The sequence below is a fragment of the Sapajus apella genome, unplaced genomic scaffold (assembly GCF_009761245.1).
Source record: "Sapajus apella isolate SASKATOON/1434 unplaced genomic scaffold, GSC_monkey_1.0 scaffold33, whole genome shotgun sequence".
NCBI classification, from domain to species: Eukaryota; Metazoa; Chordata; class Mammalia; order Primates; family Cebidae; genus Sapajus; species Sapajus apella.
The window spans coordinates 22,928,508-22,948,709 of NW_022436973.1; the positions used below are offsets into that span (position 1 = coordinate 22,928,508).

Below are 20,202 nucleotides of genomic sequence, written 5' to 3' on the forward strand. Positions count from 1 at the left end.
AAGTGTTCCAACTTTATTTACAACCAGACAGCCCTGCTACCACCCACCCCGCCTCCTCAGCATTGCTCTGGGGAGCAGCTGGATGAACTATGACCCTCTGTCAAGATCAGGTGCTAGGAGGAACCCCTTGCTTGAAATGTGCAGGGTAGACTCATCACTTCTTCTGGGCTTGTGCCCTGGCCCGTTGAATCTTATCAGCTGTGGCCCCATCTGTGGCTCCTGTGCAGTGGGACAATACGAGGCTCAGCTCAGCCTCGTTCCGGTGTTCGATGGCCACGTCTGCAGCCTGAGCCACATCACTATGGTTTGAGCAAGAGAGGAGGTGATGTCAGGGCTGCTCAAGGACACAAACCCTGCCTCTCACCAGCCCACAGCTCAGCCACCCAGCACTCACAGACCCTCAGTCAACGCACCCAACAAGAAGCAAAGCCTTGACCTTCTGCTCAGGACTCACACGGGAAGCATACTTCTTGGCTTCGTATTTGTTATGTTGTTTGATGCAGATCTCCACAAAAGGCTTAGGAGGAGAGGGAGTGGGTGGAGGGAGAAGGCAGAGCCTCCTGTCCTCTCTCTTATGAGCAGAGCCCCAATGGATACATCGTCCATATATATTTTATATGTATACGCCTGTCAATACATGTAATCTCCCAGCTCCCACGCACAGATAGTTATGATCTCGACATTCTTAGGGCAGAATCCACCTAACCCAAAGCTCTGTCAGAGCCTTGAGACCAATTATTTCCAAGCTTCTGCTCTACCACCCACCACTACTCCTTGTAACAGGCATTCCTGCCACCTCCCCTTGCAGGTCCTATGTGTTCTCTCATGATTGGCATTCTCAAACCTGCCCTCCACACCTCTGAACTATCCGCCACAGAAAACAGCCCTCAGTATCTCCACTGCCTCCCATATGCACCCTCCCTGTCCCCCTCCACCCTCCTCAAACAGGACTTTCCCTCTGGCGCATGGTGCCCCATGGCCCTCCCTGAGGAAGGCAGCTCATTCTCCCTCCCCCTAACATCTGCAGGCAAACTTGGATCCATCCTCCAGTGCACCCAACACAAAGAATGGTGCCTGCCCACTAATGCGTACACAGGAAGGACTCACTAAACAGGTGGACAGCTGAACAGGAGCATGAATGGGCCATCCTGTCTGTCCCCCTGCCTATCCCTCTTCCCCGAAGACTACCCTCACTGGAAGTGGGCTGGAGGGAGGACCCTGCCTCACCAGGTAGCCAATGGGTGATTTCTTGCTCTTGGAAAACTTCTCTAGCTCTTCCCAGTCTTCCAAATCTGCCAGGGCAGTCAGCTTCAGCCACCAGAGCCTGCAGGAAAGCTGGGCTTGGAGGTGCTGCAGGAGAGGCGGGTGGTCCTGGACCCACCTACAGCCTGGGACCTCATCTACCTCTTGTCAGGGATGCGGAAGTCACGTGCCAACTGTTCTGCACGCTTGTTGTGACCGCCAAGAATGAGGGTGGTAACAGTGTCATGTAGAGACAGGTCTAGGAACTGGCCCCCCAGCTCGTCTTCTAGGCGTCGCTGCAGCCGTAGGAGCCGCATTTGATCCTCTGTAGCCTGGGTACCCGGATAATGAGGCAAAATGGGGATGAAGGATCAGGAGGGGAGACTAGTAGAGGACAAAGAGCCTCTTAGAAAAGCGTGCACCAAACCTTGGCTGCAAACTCATTCTTGGCCTTGTAGAAGGCATCAGCGGCTGTCTGAAGAGCTGCTACTCGGCCCTCAATCCGCTACAAAGACAAGAAGGCAGGCCTGAACTCATAGCATGCAGGACCCTGGCCCTCCCCACCCAGGCTACAGTCTTATCCTCAATCCCTGTGCCCAGGGTCACCCTTCCCTGCTAGGGGCACCACTCCGATGTCCTAGAGAAACAGCTAGCTCCTCTGACACCCACTCCCATCCTGGCCTCACGTCAGACTCTCCCTCAGAGTGAGGACTAGATGGGGTGTACACCCAGCAGGAAGGCCTAGATTCCTGAAGGAACCAGACCAACAGCCCCAGCCCACAGGTCCCACATGCCCCATGGGCCTCAGACCTCTTCTGCAGCATAGCTGGCTCGGATGTGGAAGCTGCCCAATTCCTGGTGATTGTCATCCTGATTGTAAAGGTCCTTCAGCGTCTCTAGCTCCTGATGCTTACAGAACTGGGGCCATAGGCAGGCGATCAGTCAGCAAGGCCAACTCAAGTGCTCAGGAGGCTCCACCCCAACTCTGCCCACTACACACACCTGTCGGTACAAACTCAGGGCCATGGGCTGATTCCGAAGAGTCATGAAAAAATCTCCTCGGTTCAGCTCATTCTTCAGGTGCAGCAACACCGTGAACACTGTAGGAGAATAAGGTGGAGTGGAACTCCAGCCAGGCTCCCACTCACCCTAGGAGCCCCCCCAGCCTTGCCCTCACCCAGGTCAGTGTCCCCGCTCTCGATGGCCTTGCTTAGTGCCAGTTTGCTCCTCTTCATCTTTAGGAGAAGGGGTACCTGCTCCCCTGAGCGTGGCTCATACTCCAGCAGCTGTGAGGTGAGAAGGAAGACACAGAGAGGAGGAGCTGGTATGGGGACCCTGAACACCCACATCAGAGTATCTGTGGAAGGCTGGGCACCCACACCTTGATGGCCAGCTCCGTGCGGCCACAGCCATAGGCTCGTGCAGCAATGTCGGAGTAAGAGACACCAGGCGTGTCCCCCAGCTTCTGGTTAATGGCTCGAGCCACATCCTCATCTGAGACATCCTTCTGTTGTACCTGCAAGGGATGTGGGGTGTCACACAAATCTGGATGCCATTCCTCACTCTCCACTCCTGCAAGCCCTTAGGACCCACCCCTTCAGTTAGACACTTTTTCTTCTTTTGAGACAGAGTCTTACTCTGTTGCCCAGGCTGGAGTACAGTGGTGTGATTTCGGCTCAGTGCAACCTCCGCCTCCCAGGTTCAAGCGATTCTCACGCCTCAGCCTCCTGAGTAGCTGAGATTACACGCATGCACCACAATGCCTGGCTAATTTTTGTATTTTTAGTAGAGACAAGGTGTCACCATGTTGGCCAGGCTCAATTCAAACTCCCAACCTCAGGTGATCCGCCCATCTCGGCCTCCCAAAGTGCTGGGACTATAGGCTGAGTCACCGTGCCTGGCCCAGTTCTACACTTTCTATTTCCTCCAACTCACCAGGACCTGGAATCCCTTAAGTGCCCTTGGACACCATCCCACATCCTTGCCTTGTAGCAGGCCCAATGGGCCAGGATCCTGCTGACGCCCTGTACTTCAGGAAGGCGCAAGTACTCGCATATCTGGATGGCCAGGGGGTAAAGTCTCCGCAACACAAGCCTGGTAGACCCGGTGGGTAAAGGATACAAGGAGTGAGGTGGAGGAGAAAGAGGGGGCAGAGTGGTCTCAGCCTGCACATCAGGCCTCCCACATCCTAGAGAGATGGGTCAGAAGCAGTGACCATAAGACCCCAGCAAAGGCTGTAATTCCTACCCCCGACAGCCCTCTCACTGCACCCTTGGGCTTACCCTACCTGTCCAGCAGCACCTGGATGGTGAGCTGCTTGTATCTGTATTTTTCTTGGTTAAGGATTCAGCTGAGGAATAAGCCCTGCCTGCCAAGTACCTGCAGACTGCATCTCCAGCCCCTTCCCCTGCCACCCCTGGCTGTAAGCACCCTTCCGGAGTGCACAGGGATACTGGCTATAGGTGAGTGGGATCCCAATGTGATAGTCACGAATGGCATTGAGCACACGCAGGTCTTGACACATGCGCACGAAGCTGTCGGGTGGAAATCTGTCCAGGAAGCACTTTCCGAAGGAGGCAGCCTGAGAAGAGCCAGAGGGTAATAGGAGAGAGCTTCCCTGATGCCCATTCCACCTCCTCCCAGCCCCACCCTCCCCAACCCGCCATCCAGGCCAACCCTGAGCAGACTCTTCTGCATGTCTGGCTGGTGCTCATGTCCTGCAGCCTCAATGCACTGCTGCACGGCCTGGGTCAGCTGGCCCAGCTCCTGGATCTCCCTCAGGTACTCATCTGCCTTCTGGCTCTCTTTCTGGTGGGGAGGAGTCCAGAGCCAGAGCGTCATGACAGAGAACACTCCCGTATCTGGCCCCTAACCATTCTGGGCTGTGGTTCAAATAAGCTGCACAGGCTGGAGGCCCAACTCCCACAGCCCACTCAATCCACCTAAGGTGCCCACAGACATCATCCCATATCAGCCCACAACTGCCTTTGGGGGGCCTTGAGAACTCCCAATAGTAACTAACCCAGACCTGTGCCTGACTGGGTGGGGATAGTGGAGATGCCCTGCCCATCCCTATCACACCACATGGAGAACACAGTGTCCCTTCTGTCTACCTGAGCCAGCCCTCCCCAGCCTAGACCAGTATCCTTCCTGGACCTCTCTCTTGACAGGTGGCACCTGGCTATGCCCACACATGCCGGGGCAGGGGCAGGAGGAACACATCCTGGGACCCAGGGAGAAGCTCAGGGCTTTACCTCATACTCCTTCTGAGCCTCCAGGAGCAGCGCCCCGGGGGCCATTGAGGCAATTTTGAAGATCTCCTCACTGGCTGCTGTGGGAAGGAATTGGTGAGTGAGCGAGAAAGGCAAGGAAACTCTCAGCCCTACCTCAACACCCCATTCCTGCTCTGCAGCACTGGCCCAGAGCAGCTGCGGTGCCGAGGAGCCCATGCCTTGGGTTATGTGGTGCCCTTGTGAAGGCCTCACCTGGAACCTCATGCAGGAACTCGTGGGTGCTGCGGGAGAAGATGCGGACACCATCGAGCTCAGGCACCAGGTAGGAGTCCTCGTCCAGCACAAACCTGAGCTTGGTTAAGGTTCCTAAGAGCACCCACATATGGGGTGGGGCAGGTGAACCCTCCCTTCCTCTCCCTCCACACACAGGCAGCCCTCCAAGGATACTGGATGCTCTCGGGTGCATCGCCCACCACCATCAGCCGCCTCTCCCAGGCCACCACTACAGCCCTCTCCTTGCTACGAGGACGGCTGCACCTGTGAGAGCAGCACACATACCCAGCTAGACACCAGCCCACAGCCACATCTCCCACATCGCTGCTCACATCCCTTTGTCTCAGGACAGCCTGTAGACACTTGCATCCCTGACTATATGCTGACCTATCCACTTCCCTCTTATCCCTGCGCCCCCAGCTTGAGGCAGCTGTGGCCCACAGAGGACAATGGCTTCCTTCAAGTGTGCACTGGCAAAGAAGGTAAGATCCAAGCTCCACTAGGCTTGGCCAGTAGACATTATGAGTCAAGGAACTGATTGTCCCAGGAAGCAAGCTATGTCTCACCGCACCCACAGCAATAACGCCCCCATCCTCACCAGACCATCTGCTTTGGAGCTGCCCGGATGTTGCAGTTGAACTCACACAGCTTCTCCTGAAATGGTGTGGGCAATGTTATGGCCCTGTCCCAGCAGTCACCATTCTAGTTGAAAAGCTCCCCAACATCCCCAAAAGATCTTGTACCCTAGACAAGGCACAGTATCCCTGTGTTGCCTCAGGATCACACCTTGAGTGATGCCGTCCCCATCCAGATGTAGCCTGTGTCTGTGAAGAGTGCCAGGTGTCGATAGGTGAAGGAGACAGCCATCTGCAGGAAGCTGCTTACTCCTGGGGCCAGGCCAGGGGGTGTCTGAGGCAGAGCCAGGGTAGGGGTAGGGCAGATATATACTGACTTTTCAGAGCCTTCCCACTGCTTTCCCCAGCCCCTCTACTTCATTCCCACTCAGGGCCCTCACCACTGCAGAGCAGGCTGCATGGTCCAGGAGGTATAGATCAGGCCCCACGGCGAGAAGAATGTGTGCCACTCGGTCCTGGCATAGCACAGTCCAGCAGGAAGGTGCACTTTGCAGACCTATGGCAAGGGAAAAGGACAGTGTTAGGATTACCAGGGCTCATGGTTTCTCCTGCTATGGGTCTCAGAGGCTGGAGGCACATCTGTGGGTACTGAATGGCCATCTCAGCGGTGTCAGGGCTTACCTGGCACCTCTGGCATCCGGCGGAGTTTGAGGTCACCCACATTGGCACTGAGGGTGAAGCGGTGGGCCCCTGTGAGGATGGCCACTCCAGAACCAAATTCAGTGTGAAAGATCCGGGCATCCAGAACCCGGTTCTGGAGTACCTCCTGAGGAGAGGGGTCATGGGTTGAGGGAGCCACAGGGTCATACACTCTACCCCACTTTCCCAGCCCTCTGTGACCCCTACATTGCCCATGCTGAAGTGTCTCCGGAAGTCACCATGAAGCCCATAAACCAGTACAGCACCATCTTCCTGCACACAGAGCAGCTCCTCCTCAGCAGACCAGCCCAGGGACACCACGGGTCCACTCTTCCACTGCAGAGGAGAGAGAGGTTCCTGAGGCTGTCCTCAGGTGAGGAAACCCTGTCCAGCCTCCAGCCACAGGGACCGTCAGAAATGCTCACCAGCAGGCTGGCCAGAGGCATGCCAGAAGCAGAGTATATATCGAGCACTGGCCTTACACTGGCAGCTTTCTCCTTCCGCCAGGGATTCCTCAGCAGTGCTGCGGTTTGAGAAGAGACCTTCTGTCCTAGCTCCCCATGCCTACACCATGTGAAGCAGGCCTCAGGTCCTGACTCCCCAAACCCACCACGTGTAAAGCAGGCCTCATGTCCTGGCTCCCCAGGCCCACCCCATGTGAAGCAGGCCTATAAAAACCAGAAGTAAAAGCATCTCAGCAGGGTGAGTGGGGGGTGGCAACAAGAACAACCTGACAGCAAGCCTCCAGGAATCAAGGACCTTACGTTCATTCCAGGGTCCCAGAGCAGGTGGTGGTGGAGAAGCAACATACCAATGGGGCCCCCATAGGGTGCAGCAGCCACCAGGCAATCCCTGAGTTCTTCCTTCAGGTCCCAGTCCATGCTGTACAGCTCATATTTCCTGCCCATACAGAGACGGGCAAAGATTAGCCTCATTACCCTGCATCCGGAGGAAGTAAGCCCCAGAGGAATTCCTAAAGCCTCCATTTGTCTTCCACAAGGCTGTAGAGGAAGTCTCCACCCCACCCCCAGAGGCAGGGAGGAGGGTGATGACCAGAAAGTTAGGCGAACTGACCACATGCATGCTTAGGGACAGCAAGAGAGCCAGCAGAGGGTGCTGGCAGGGAAGGATGTGGTTCTTGGGGCAAGTGTCCAAGGATGGCAGGAGCTCTTGAGCCAGGCAAGCTGTGTGGCCAACATCCAAGGCACAAACTGAGATAAAACTAAGGTGAAGTGGCTGGCTCAGGCCAGCATTAACAGGAAATGAGACTCTCAGAAAGGGTCTCTCAGGGAAGAAAGGCTTTCTTCTATTTCTAGTTCTTTTTTGAGAGAGGGTCTTGTTGTGTTGCCCAGGCTGGGGTGCACTGTCACAATCACGGCTCTCTGCAGCTTCAACCTCCCAAGCTCAAGTGACCCTCCCATCTCAGCCTCCTGGGTAGCTGGGACTACAGGGTGCACTATTATACCTGGCTATTTTGTTTCATTTTTTGTAGAGATGGAGTCTCCCCATGTTGCCCAGGCTGGTCTCAGACCCCTGGGCTCAAGTAATCCCCCCACCCTGGCCTCCAAAGTGCTGGTATTACAGCTGTGAGCTGCAGTGCCTGGCCTATTTCTGGTTCTTTGTGAATCAGGGTGTGGGCTTTATATCCAGGGGTTCAGCTCTATGCTTATTGATGATGAACTTAGTTTTAGAAGTACTGAGTTAGCAGTACCTGAAAGAAATCCAAGAGGAGCTTTTCAGTGAGATGGTGCTGGGAGAAATCCTGGATTAGGGATGTTAATCTGCGAACGCTTGGCTTATGGAAGGTAACCAAATCACAAATCACATGAGGCATGAGGCGAATTACAATCTGAAACGCTCATGGACCACCGAGTGTGTGCTGCATGGGAAGTCAGGGTAGGGAGCTTGAGGTATGTCAGCACACCTCAAGATGAGGGAAAAAGGGGTAGCAAAAGAGACAAAGAAGGAGTGGGCTATTCCAGGATACCAAGAGAAGACAGTGTTCAAGAAGGGCATTTCACCCAGTATCATTTCAGGGATCTTCTCATTCGTGATCAGGAATATGCCCGTCATTACCTACTATTTGACATCCTTGTTGTGGTTCTAGCCAACATAATTTAAGAAAAAAAAAAAATAAAGAGATGTTTACATTTTGATGAAGGAGCAGAGTTCATTATTTGCAAATAATGTGATTACCTACTTAGAAAATCCAAAGCTGTGATCCTAGCACTTTATGGGGCTAAAGCAGGCAGCTCACTTGAGCTCGGAAGACCAAGACCAGCCTGGGCAATGTGGCGAATCCCTGTCTTTACAAAAAATACAAAAATTAGCTGGATGTGGCGGCACATGCCTGTAGTTACAAGTAGCATGCCAGCTACTTGGAGGGATGAGGCAGAAGGATCACTTGAACCTGGGAGGTCGAGGCTGCAGTGAGCCAAGATAGCATCACTGCACTCCAGCCTGGGTGACAAAGTGAGACCCTGTTTCAAAAGAAAAACAAACAAACAACAACAACGACAACAAAAAACCCAAAGCAGTCTAGGAAACAATGAATATCAGACTCTCACAGAGGGTGTAGGATGATCAACAAAAATCAGTTTATTTTCTATACCAAGAAATTTTCATACCATACCGAGAATCAATTAGAAATACAACTTTTCAAGGTGAGGTAGGTGGATCACTTGAGATCAGGAGTATGAGACCAGCCTAACCAACATGGTGAAACACTGTCTCTACTAAAAATACAAAAATTAGCCAGGCGTGGTGGACACCTGTAATCCCAGCTACTTGGGAGGGTGAGGCATTAGAATCACTTGAGCCCAGGAGGCAGAGGTTGCAGTGAGCCAAGATCATGCTACTGCACTTCAGCCTAGGTGACAGAGTAAGACTCTGTCTCGAAAAAATAAATAAATAAAATTAAAGTAAAAATATAAAAATTATCCAGGCTCAGGAGGGAGTGCCTGTAATCCCAGCTGCTCAGGAGGCTGAGGCAGGAGAATCACTTGAATCCAGGAGGCAGAGGTTGCAGTGAGCTGAGATCATGCCACTGCACTCTAGCTACCTGGGCAACAAAGTCAGACTCCATCTAAAAAAAAAAAAAAGAAAGAAAGAAAGAAAGAAAGACAACTTTTAAGACATCCTAATAATAAAGGGAATAAAACTATAAGATATCAAATAATAAATTTAATGAAAAATTTTACAAAATCTTTTTCAAAGCTATAAAAGACATGGAGAAATATCCAAAATAATGTATAAATGCACAGGAATTCCAATAAATACCTTCTGCCAATTATCTGGCCAGTGGAGTAGCAATGCACAAACTGATTCTAAAGTTCATATGGCGGGGCTGGGTGCGGTATGGCTCACGCCTGTAATCCCAACACTTTCAGAGGCCGAGGTGGGCAGATCACCCGAGGTCAGGAGTTTGAGACTAGCCTGGACAACATGGTGAAACCTTGTCTCTACCAAAAATATGAAAATTACCTGGGCATGGAGGTGGGCACCTATAATCCCAGCTTGCAGGAGGCTGAGGCATGAGAATCGCTTAAACTCGAGAGGCAGGGGTTGCAGTGAGCTGAGATTGTGCCACTACACTCCAGCCTGGGCGACAGTGGGAGGCTCAGTTTCAAAAAAAAAAAAAAAAAGAGAGAGGAAAAAAATCATCTTGAAAGAGTATACAAATATCCAAAAATCTTAAAATATTTTGTGGTATTTATACTAAAATATAAATTTATATTTATTTAAATTTAAATTTAATTATAAATATAAATTTATATTTATCTAAATTTAAATTTAATTATATATAAATTTATATAAATATAAACACCACAAAATATTTAATAAATATAAATTTATATTTATATTTAAATACCACAAAATATTTAAGAACATTTGAAAATATGAGAACAGATGCATACCAGATATTGCACACTATAAAAAGTTAACTGAAAACTATTATTTTGGTACAGGAATGTGCAAACAGATCAATGGAGGAGAATGGAGTCTAGGAAAAGAGCTCAGAATTGAGCATATAATAAAGATGACATTTCAAATTAGTGCAAATTGATACTTGAAATGAGACAATGGGCCATATAGAAACACAATAAATGCTATTTCATTATTTTACTTTCTGTGTTAATATATAGAAAAATGCTCAAGAGACTTCCATACTAAGCCAGAGACAGTGATTACCTTTGGGGAGGGTGGTAGATGGGGACACACCTGGGGAGCTGTCCATTTTTACACTACAAGCATACATCATTTTGTTATACTTTGCTTTACTGCACTTGGCAGTTACTGCATTTTTACAAATTGAAGGTTTGTGGCAATGCTGAGTCAAGCAAATCTATCAGTGTCATTTTTCCAACAGCATGTGCTCACTTCATGTCCCTGTATCACAATTTGGTAATTCTCACAATATTCCAAAGTTTTTCATTATTATAAATCTAATCTAGTGATCTGTGATCAATGACTTTACTATTGCAATTGTTTTGGGGTGTCACAAACTGAGCCCGTATATGATGGTGAGCTTAATGAATGCGTGTTGTATGTGTTCTGATTTCTCCACCAACCAGCCGTTTCCTGATCATCTCTCCCTCTCTTCGGGCCTCCTATTCCCTGAGACACACAGTGTCGAAATTAGGCCAATTAAAAACCCTCTATCTGTTCAAGTGAAAGAAGAGTGGTAAATCTCTCACTTTAAATCAAAAGCTAGAAACTACTAAGCTTAGTGAGGAAAGCAAGTTGAAAGCCAAGACAGGCCAAAAGCCAGGCCTTGAGTGCCAGTTAGCCAAGTTGTGCATGCAAAGGAAAAGTTCTTGAAGGAAATTAAAAGTGCTACTCCAGTGAATGTAGGAATGATAAGAAAGCAAAGTAGCCTTATTGCTGATAAGGAGAAACTTTTAGTGAACTCTGTATAAGATCACACCAACCACAACATTCCCTTAAGCCAAAGCCTAATCCAGAGCAAGGCCCTAACTCTTAAATTCTATAAAGGCTGAGAGAAGTGAGGAAGCCGCAGAAGTCTGAAGCTAGCAGAGGTTGGTTCATGAAGTTTAAGGGAAGAAACCATCTCTGTAATATAAAAGCACAAGGTAAAGGAGCAAGTGCTGACATAGAAGCTGCAGCAAGTTATCCAGAAGATCTAGAAAAGATCATTGACAAAAGTGGCTGGCTAAACAACAGATTTTCAATGTAGATAAAACAGTCTTATGTTGGAAGAAGATGCCATCTAGGCCTTTCATAGCTAGAAAGAAGTAAACACCCGGCTTCAAAGCGTATAAGGACAGGGCTGACTCTCTTGTTGGGGCCTAATGCAGCTAGTGACTTTAAGTTGAAGCTAACGCTCATTTACCATCATGAAAATCCTAGGATCCTTTATGCTAAATCTACTCTATCTGTGCTCTAGAAATGGGATAACAAAGCCTAAATGGCATGGCATTGTTTACTAAATGTTTAATGCCCACTATTGAGATCCACTGCTCAGAAAAAAAGATTCCTTTAAAAACATAGCTGCTCATTGACAACGTACCTGGTGCCCAAATACTCTGATGGAGATTAATGTTGTCTTTATGCCTTCTAACACAACATCCACTATGCAGTTCATGAATCATGGAGGGAGTGATTTTGAACTTCTTTTTTTTTTTTTTTTTTTTTTGAGATGGAGTCTCGCTCTGTTGCCCAGGCTAGAGTACAGTGGTGCAATCTCGGCTCACCACAACTTTTGCCTCCCAGGTTCAAGCAACTATCCTGCTTCAGCCTCCTGAGTAGCTGAGGCTATATACACACACCACCATGCCCAGCTAATTTTTATATTTTTTTAGTAAAGACAAGGTTTCACCATGTTGGCCAGTCTGGTCTCAAACTCCTGACCTCAAGTGATTCATTAGCATCGGCCTCCCAAAGTGTTGGGATTAGAGGTGTGAGCCACCATGCCTGGCCTCAATTTTCAAGTCTTATATAAGACTTTTTTCTCTTTTTTTTTAATTAAAGAAAGACAGTGTCTTGCTCTGTTGCCCAGAATAGAGTGCAGTGATGTGATCACGGCTCACTGCAGCCTTGAAGCCTCAAACTCCTGGGCTCAAGTGATTCTCCAGCCTCAGCCTCCCAAGTAGCTGGGACTACTAGCGCATGCTAGTGTGCCTGGCTAAAAAATTTTGTGTGTGTGTGTGTAGATATGGGGACTCACTCTGTTGCCAGGCTGGTCTTGAACTCCTGGCCTCAAGTGATTCCTACACCTTGGCCTCCCAAAGTGCTGGGATTACAGGTGTGCACCACTGTGCTCAGCCTAGAAATACATTTTAAGGCTATAGCTGCCATAAATAGTAGTTCCTTTGATGGATCTGGACAAAGTAAATTGAAAACCTGGAAAGGAGTCACAATTCTAGATGCCATTAAGAGCACTTATGATTCATGAGAGGAGGTCAAAATATCAACATTAATAGGAGTTTGGAGGAAGTTGATTCCAAACCTCATGGATGACTTTGAGGGGTTTAAGACTTTAGTAGAAGTCTCTGCAGAGGTGGTAGAAATAGCAAGACAATCAGAATTAGGAGTAGAGCCTGAAGATGTGGCTGAATTGCTTCAATCTCAGCACTCGAACAAATAAGGATTTGCTTCTTATGAGTGAGCAAAGAAAGTGGGTTTTTTGTTGTTGTTGTTTGCTTGTTTGTTTGTTTTGAGACAGAGTCTCACTCTGTCACCCAGGCTGAAGTGCAGTAGCATGATCTCAGCTCACTGCAACCTCTCTTGCCCAAGTTCAAGCACTTTTCCTGCCTAGGCCTCCTGTAACTGAGAATATAGGCACCCACCACCACACCCGGCTATTTTTTGTGTTTTCAGTAGAGATGGGGTTTCACCATGTAGGCAAGGCTGGTTTTGAACTCATGGCCTCGAGTGCTCCGCCCACCTCGGCCTCCCAAAGTGCTAGGACTACAGGTGTGAGCCACCGTTCCTGGCTGAAAGTGGTTTCTTGAGATGGCATCTACTACTGGTGATGGTATCTACTACTGTGAACACTGTTGAAATGACAACAAAAAGAGTATTACATATACTTAGTTAATAAAGCAGCGGTATGGTTTGAAAGGATTGACTAAATTGTGGAAGTTCTACTGTGGATAAAATGCTATCAGACAGCAATGCATGCTACTGAGAAACCTTTCATGAAAGGAAGGGCCCACTGATATGGCAACTTCATTGTTGTTTTCAGAAATTGTGGTAGCTACCCTAACCTTCAGCAACCACAACTCGGATTAGTTAGCAGCCATCACCATTGAGGTAAGACCCTCCACCAGAAAAAATACTACAAGTTGCTTAAGGCTCTGATAACCACTAGCACATTTTAGCAATAAAGTATTTTTAAATTAGGGTATGTACATTTTTTTAGACACAATGCTATTGCACACAATATACTACAGTATAGTGTAAACATAAAACTTTTACATGCACTGGGAAACCAAAAAATTCATGTGATGTGTTTTGTAATATTCACTTTATTGTTGTGGTCTAGAACTGAACCTGTAATATCTCCAGAGTATGTCTGTATATCCTTTGGCATTATTTGAATTCTTTACAACCCATATGGATTTCTTTTGACATTCTATAACTAAAATCATTGGGTGAAAAAACATCTGATAGGAAAATAGATATTCATACAGATCTAGGATGCCAGTTATCACTGTATTGCCTCTCAACTCCAAATTCACCCTTTAACACACGTTCTATGATAATGGTCAGCATGGCAATGGTCAGCGTTCCTTTAAGCATCTCTTCTTTATAGCGAGCATGTTAAGCTTTCTCAGCAGAGGGCGCTGGAAGGACACTGCATTAGGAAAGGGCCCTCCTGTGCTTCCAGTGGTGGCTGCCAGCCAGCAGCCAGGGTGGAGAACATGTGGAACTGCTCTGCCCCAGCCACACATCCACAAAGCATGGTCCCTCAGCAACACTGCAGCCCTCCCTGTATCACTTTTCTCAGGTTCTCTCGATAGACGCTATACTCCCGGCTTCCTGCCCATGCCAGGTCCCCACTTCCTCTCCATACCAACTTGCCTGGCCACTGGCTGCACCCTACCTGTGTCCTAGGGTTTCCACAAACTCCCTCTGCACACCTGTACACCGAGCCGCTGGCTGTGACTTGCCATATATACATATATATATACATATATTTGTTTGTTTGTTTGTTTTGTTTTGAGATGGAGTTTCCCTCTTGTTGTCCAGGCTGGAGTGCAATGGCGTAACCTTGGCTCGCTGCAACCTCCACCTCCTGGGTTCAAGTGATTCTCCTGCCTCAGCCTCCTGAGTAGCTGAGATTACAGGTGCCCACCACGCCCAGCTTTTTTTGTATTTTTAGTAGAGACTAGGTTTCGCCATGTTGGCCAGGGTGGTCTCAAACTACTGACCTCAGGTAATCCACCCACTTGGTCTCCCAAAGTGCTAAAATTGCAGGCGTGAGCACCTGGCCAACAATTCTTTATATTAAACTTTCCAGGTTAAGTCTTCTGACTGGACCTGGACCCAGACTGATACAGACTTGGAATAGAAGGAACAGTTCCAGAAGACAGATCCCCTAAAGATGGGATTTGGGAACTGGCTTGGTGTTGAGCTCTTTGTCAATGGAAAACAGATGCTATAACCCATTATATGTACTTGCATCACAATTTATCAAGCCTGCAGTTTACTGTGATGAAATGGTAACTGAAACATGTATTATGGGAGTGACTTCTGTATTTGCCACTATGGGAGTAATGATGACTTTATACATGGTGGTATGGAATGGATTATTTTGAGCTCACTTGAACATTTACAAAGAGAAAGTGATCTTAGGTTCATTAACATTCAACTTGAGTCACGTTCTCAGAAGCAGAAGGCTTCTCTAACAGCCCTAAAAGAATCTTGTTTTGGCCAGGTGCGGTGACTCACACCTGTTAATCCTAGCACTTTGGGAGGCCGAGGCAAGTCAATCACCTGAGGTCAGAAGTTTGAGATCAGCCTGGCCAAGATGCTGAAATCCTGTCTCTACTAAAATTACAAAAAATTAGCCTGGCGTGGCGGTGCATGCCTATAATCCCAGCTACTCAGGAGGCTGAGGCAGGAGAATCACGAACCCCAGAGAGGCAGAGGATGCAGTGAGCTGAGATTGTGCCATTGCACTCCAGCCTGGGCAACAAGAACAAAACCCCATCTCAAAAAAAAAAAAAAAAAAAAAAAAACCCAACACATTTTTTGCAGCCACATACCTGCTATTACTGAAAATCAAACACAAAATTGTGTGAGTTGTTGAGTTACAACAGTTGAATTCGCCAACATACGATTTCTTGTGTGCAAATTAGGGTACTGATAGGAAACAATGAGATCCTGAATCTTGGAAGAGGGACATCTGGTTAGATCTACACAAAACTGACAATTTTGGACTCCTAGGTCATTCTGAGCTTCCCTTGCCAGAGGAAAGCCTTCCTGTCTCCAAGGAGACTAGCTTTTGCTTGAAAACCCTGATAACCTAACTTGGGGTAGATATCTTAGAAGCCTCCCAATCCAAGTAACACTGCCAATAGCAAAGACAATACACGACTCCAGTATCACACCATTCCTGGAGGAACCAGCCTACAAGTTGATTATATTGGGTCTCTTATATTTCAGAGAGGGCAACGATTTATCCCCACTGGAACAGATACATATTCTGAAAGTGGATTTGCCTTTCCTGCCTGCAATGTGTTTTCCAGCACCCACCATCTGTGGATTTACAGAATTCTTTATCCAGCATTGTGACATTCTGCAAAGCACTGCATCTAATCAAAGACCTCATTTCACAGCAAAGAAAGGTAGCAGTGGGCTCACGGCTATGGGATCAATTGGCCTTACACTAAGCCCCATCACTCAGAAGTGGCTGACCTAAGTTTACTGACAACTTGGTTATAGCACCAATTCCAAGAAAATATCCTTAAAAGGACAGGACTTGTCTTATAGGATGTAGCCTATGCTTTTAATTAGAGATGATCATATGGTGTTATCTCCACCATTTGGGACCTAGATTCAAGAGGTGGAAGTGGGAGTGGCTCCGCTCACCTGATAACAACCTTGCAAAAATGTTGCTTCAGTCAGGCATGGTGGCTCACACTTGTAATCCCGGCACTTTGAGAGCCTGAGGTGGGCAAATCACCTGAGCCCAAGAGGTTGAGGCTGCAGTTAGCCAAGACTTCACCACTGCACTCCAGCCTGAATGATAGAGTGAGATCCCGTCTCTAAAAAAATTAAAGTTAAAAATAAAAAAGAAATAAAAGTAGAGCCCTTGTAGTGAGTGAATGAGGCTGACTTCATATAACAGGATTGTGAGAGCCCAGTTGGGGTTGGTGCCTGTTGGTGTCCCAACCTGCCTGTTGTGTGAACCTCACAGCAGTGCTCATCAGCCTGGGTACATGTACAGAGGTGGTGAGAGACTGGTGCACTGGGAGGTGGCTCTGCACCGGGCAGGTGTAACCAAAGGACAAAGAATCAAGGTTAGGGAAAGGGCAAGAAAAAAAATGAAGCAATTGACTGTGGCTGTACTCTAAGGTGGGTAGAGAAAGAAATATCTACAGAAGAGGGTTCTGCAGGTAGACACCAAGAGAACAAAGGGCTCCATGAATGACAATCCTAAGGAGGTTGAAAGATGGGTATATCATCGGGAGGTATTAAGAGTATCAGTGCAGACAGGGGCTTGTGGTCAGAGAGAGGGCAGTTTGAATTCAGCATTTCAGAGGTAGAGCAGTTCTGGATAAGCACAAGGGTGGCGTGGCATCCAGGGAGGGGGTGGCTGTGATGGATAAAATCACCTGAGTAGAGGTCACAGAACCATGAAGCCAGGTGGCCACTGAAGTCACCTTGGAAGTTGGCAAGAGCTGGGATGCCTAGGAGGCTGTGGGCCAAAACAACAATCAGGGAGCAATGCAGTTGGTCCAGGATGTCAGCAGCAACACAGAGCAGGTGAGAAGGAGGCACAAGAGACCCCAAAAGTGGGTACAAAAGTAAGGGTCAGGGAGTGAAGAGCACTCATGTATGGACCACCTCCTGAAGCTTTAAAGTGGGCTTCTCGAGGACAGTGAGGTGACCCAAGCTGTGCCTTGAGGGTACTACAGGGTATGGATGGGCAGAGTGAAGGGCAGCTTCTCAGAAAAGCCTAAGGGTGAGGACTCTGTGAGGACAAGCCACACCCTTAGTGAGGAAGGCCAGCTCCATCTTTCTTCTCCACTCCTAGGTCCCAGAAGTGGAAATCTCAGCAGCAGTAAATGGACCTTGGAATCTAATATGAGGAAATTGTTAAACCTAATGGTACTGGTAGCTGCAATTCCAGTCCCCTGCTGGAAACAGGAAATTCCTGTGGCAGGGCAGCTGAACCGCTGGAGAAGCAGTCTACTGGGGTGTGAGAAGACCCTTGTGTGAAAATAGATGATCCCTGCCTGTCCAAGCTAAGATATCAGACCATATGGGAGGAAGATGCATTGTTAGGTATAATCTGGTTGCCTTGGGGTATAATTCAGTAATTCCCAAATCCCAGGCCCTAAAGAGAGTTCACTGTCACTCCTGTAATTCCTTGTTTCCAGCCTGGCTCAAAAACATAAAGTAGTCGTGGGCATTGTTGCTGGGAATGTAAAATAGTTTATCAGCTACTATGAAAAACAGTATAGCAGTTCCTCAAAAAGTAAACATAGATTTACCGTATGATCCAGAAATTCCACTTCTGCGTGTACACCCAAAATAATTAAAAGCGGAGTACAGAGGCTGGGCGGGCGGCTCACGTCTGTAATCCCAGCACTTTGGGAGACTAAGGCGGGTAGATCACCTGAGGCGAGGAGTTCAACACTAGCCTGGCCAACATGGTGAAACCCCATGTTTACTAAAAATACAAAAAAAAATTAGCCGGGCAAGGGATGGGTGCCTGTAATCCCAGCTACTTGGGAGGCTGAAGCAGGAGAATCGCTTGAAGCCGGGAGGTGAAGGTTGCAGCAAGCTGAGATCTCGCCACTGCACTCCAGCCTGGGCAACAGAGTGAGACTCTGTCTCAAAAAAAAAAAAAAGAAAGAAAGAAAGAAAAAAAAGAAAAGCCGAGTACAAAAAATACTGAAGAGATATTTGTAGACCCATATTCATAGTAGATTATTCACAATAGCCAAGGGCTGACAGCAACCCAAGTGTCCATGGGCAGATGAAATGGATAAGCAAAATGTGGTATATGCATATAATGGAGTATTCTTCAGCCTCAAAAAGGAAGAAAATTCTGACATATGCTACAACATGAATAAACCTTGAAGATACTATGCTAAGTGAAATAAGCCAGTCACAGGAAGATAAGCAGTGTAGAACTCCACTTACGTAAGGAGTCTAGAGTAGTCAAATTCAGAGACAGAACATAGAATAGTGGTTGCCATGGGCTGAGGGGAGGAAGAAATGGGGAGTTACTGTTTAAGGGTATAGAATTTCAGTTTTGCAAGATGAAGTTCGGATACTGGTTACACAACAATGTGAATATACTTAACACTACTAAAGAGTACACTAAAAAATGGTTAAGAAAGTAAATTTTTTATCATTTATATTTAACCACAATTTTTTTACATGTTCATTTTTTTTTTTTGTTCAGCCTCCTGAGTAGCTGGGATTACATGTTCGTGCCACTATATATGGCTGATTTTTTTGAAAAAAATGTTCATGTTTATACATTAAAAAAAACAAAATGAAACAAAAATATAACTACTTAAATAGTTGCCCACCCTTCTAAAATAATTTCAGGAGTTTATAATGCATCTTAATTCTCCTTTCTTTCACCATAATATGCTTCTTAAGTACGTGAAATTCAATGTATTTAAAACTAAGCTCACCTTCTTTTCTGCCAAACTCACTCTTCCTTTCTCATAATTTTATTTAAGCCCCAAATCCAAGTCATCCTTGATTCCTTGCTCTCCTTCCTCCCTACCAAGTGCAATCATTATAAATTGCTTCCCTTTTATCTTTTAAATTTCTCTCAGATTGGCCCCTTCTCTCCACCTCCACCATCACCACCATCTTCAACTTCTTCCTGGTCTGTTCTGTCAGGCTCCTAACCATCTCCTTTGTTTCCATTTTTGATTGTTCCTGCCAACTTTTTCCCACTATTGGCTACAAAAGGAACTTAAAACAAATACACACACACACACCCTTGCAAATCCAATCACATCAATCTTTTGTTAAGGCCCTTTAATTGAGGCTTCCCATTGTTCTGGTCTACAAGTCCCCTGGCAGGGTGTGATCCCTAAAAGAAGTGCATTTCCTTTCAAGGGCATTTCCTGTTTCTGGTGCCTATAGCACTCCAGCCACACTGGCTCTCTAGGTCACTGTGCATGCCCCAGTCCTTCCTGCAACAAGACTTTTGTGTATATGCTCTTCTCCACCTCCATCCTACTTCCTGCACTTAAATCTACTCATTCCCTAGACAGGGTATTATTACTTCTTTCAGAATGTCTTCTCTGCCTTTGACTCTCCCAGTCTGTGACATGTTCTCTGCTGAGAAATGCTGAGTGTATGATAAATTATATTGTTTGCTAAGAAGAATGATGCCAAGGAAAGCCTAGCTGCCACCAGCCCCAAGGGGAAAACTGCTTGGGGCATTCTAATGTATCAAAACAGTATATGTATATCATACACCAGTTAAAATACTTCTTTAAGCACGGGATATGTGACCCTGCCCCCATGGTTCCCTCGTGGAGAATACTTTCTAGTATCAATGGTAAGCAGGCACCCGCTGCCCACCTAGTTTATCTTGGGTCTATGAGAAAACACAGACACCTGCCTGTTGATAATAATCACCTGTTCAGAGAGAATAACTACATGGGTGCGAATCTGCTCGGGGGCCCGAAGCCCGGAATGCTGTCAGCCTCTGAGGCTCTCAGCTCAGAAGGCTGTTGACCCCCAGACAGTTCCACTTTGCTGTTCTATCTGGGTGTCTGCTTCTTAAGGCTTTCAGCACCACCTAGGTAGGGGGTCTCTACAGCCGAGCTGGTCTCAGTAGTTCTCTTAGGTTATTTGCTCCTATACCTCTCCTTATAATGATTATTATCAAACAAACACTGAGTGATTATCAACTGTCTCACCTGCTGCCTGCAAGCTCTATGAGGGCAGGTAAAACCCTTCCAAATCTGTTTCATTATACAGGCTCAGCCTGCAAAAGGAATGGGACA

The 20,202-nt window shown here is 47.4% G+C and overlaps 1 protein-coding gene across 2 annotated transcripts in view; it reads right to left on the minus strand.

Annotated features, from left to right (window-relative positions):
- Nucleotides 1-20,202, minus strand: part of VPS16 (VPS16 core subunit of CORVET and HOPS complexes) — a 22,823-nt gene continuing 2,621 nt past the window's right edge. Inside the window, exons 2-24 of one of the 2 annotated variants that reach the window (XM_032295586.1) lie at nt 6,834-6,922; nt 6,448-6,545; nt 6,230-6,358; nt 6,005-6,149; nt 5,764-5,879; nt 5,535-5,657; nt 5,347-5,402; nt 4,923-5,012; nt 4,728-4,822; nt 4,497-4,573; nt 3,919-4,050; nt 3,696-3,823; nt 3,530-3,565; nt 3,228-3,336; nt 2,624-2,758; nt 2,420-2,528; nt 2,245-2,342; nt 2,053-2,160; nt 1,670-1,747; nt 1,405-1,574; nt 1,228-1,324; nt 414-517; nt 1-299 (exon numbers count right to left, since the gene is read on the minus strand). In XM_032295586.1, the coding sequence (XP_032151477.1) occupies nt 155-299; nt 414-517; nt 1,228-1,324; nt 1,405-1,574; nt 1,670-1,747; nt 2,053-2,160; nt 2,245-2,342; nt 2,420-2,528; nt 2,624-2,758; nt 3,228-3,336; nt 3,530-3,565; nt 3,696-3,823; nt 3,919-4,050; nt 4,497-4,573; nt 4,728-4,822; nt 4,923-5,012; nt 5,347-5,402; nt 5,535-5,657; nt 5,764-5,879; nt 6,005-6,149; nt 6,230-6,358; nt 6,448-6,545; nt 6,834-6,922 (2,467 nt within the window). In that variant the 3' untranslated portion in view covers nt 1-154. The remainder of the gene's footprint in view (nt 300-413; nt 518-1,227; nt 1,325-1,404; nt 1,575-1,669; nt 1,748-2,052; nt 2,161-2,244; nt 2,343-2,419; nt 2,529-2,623; nt 2,759-3,227; nt 3,337-3,529; nt 3,566-3,695; nt 3,824-3,918; nt 4,051-4,496; nt 4,574-4,727; nt 4,823-4,922; nt 5,013-5,346; nt 5,403-5,534; nt 5,658-5,763; nt 5,880-6,004; nt 6,150-6,229; nt 6,359-6,447; nt 6,546-6,833; nt 6,923-20,202) is intronic. The other variant, XM_032295587.1, reaches the window with a different exon arrangement.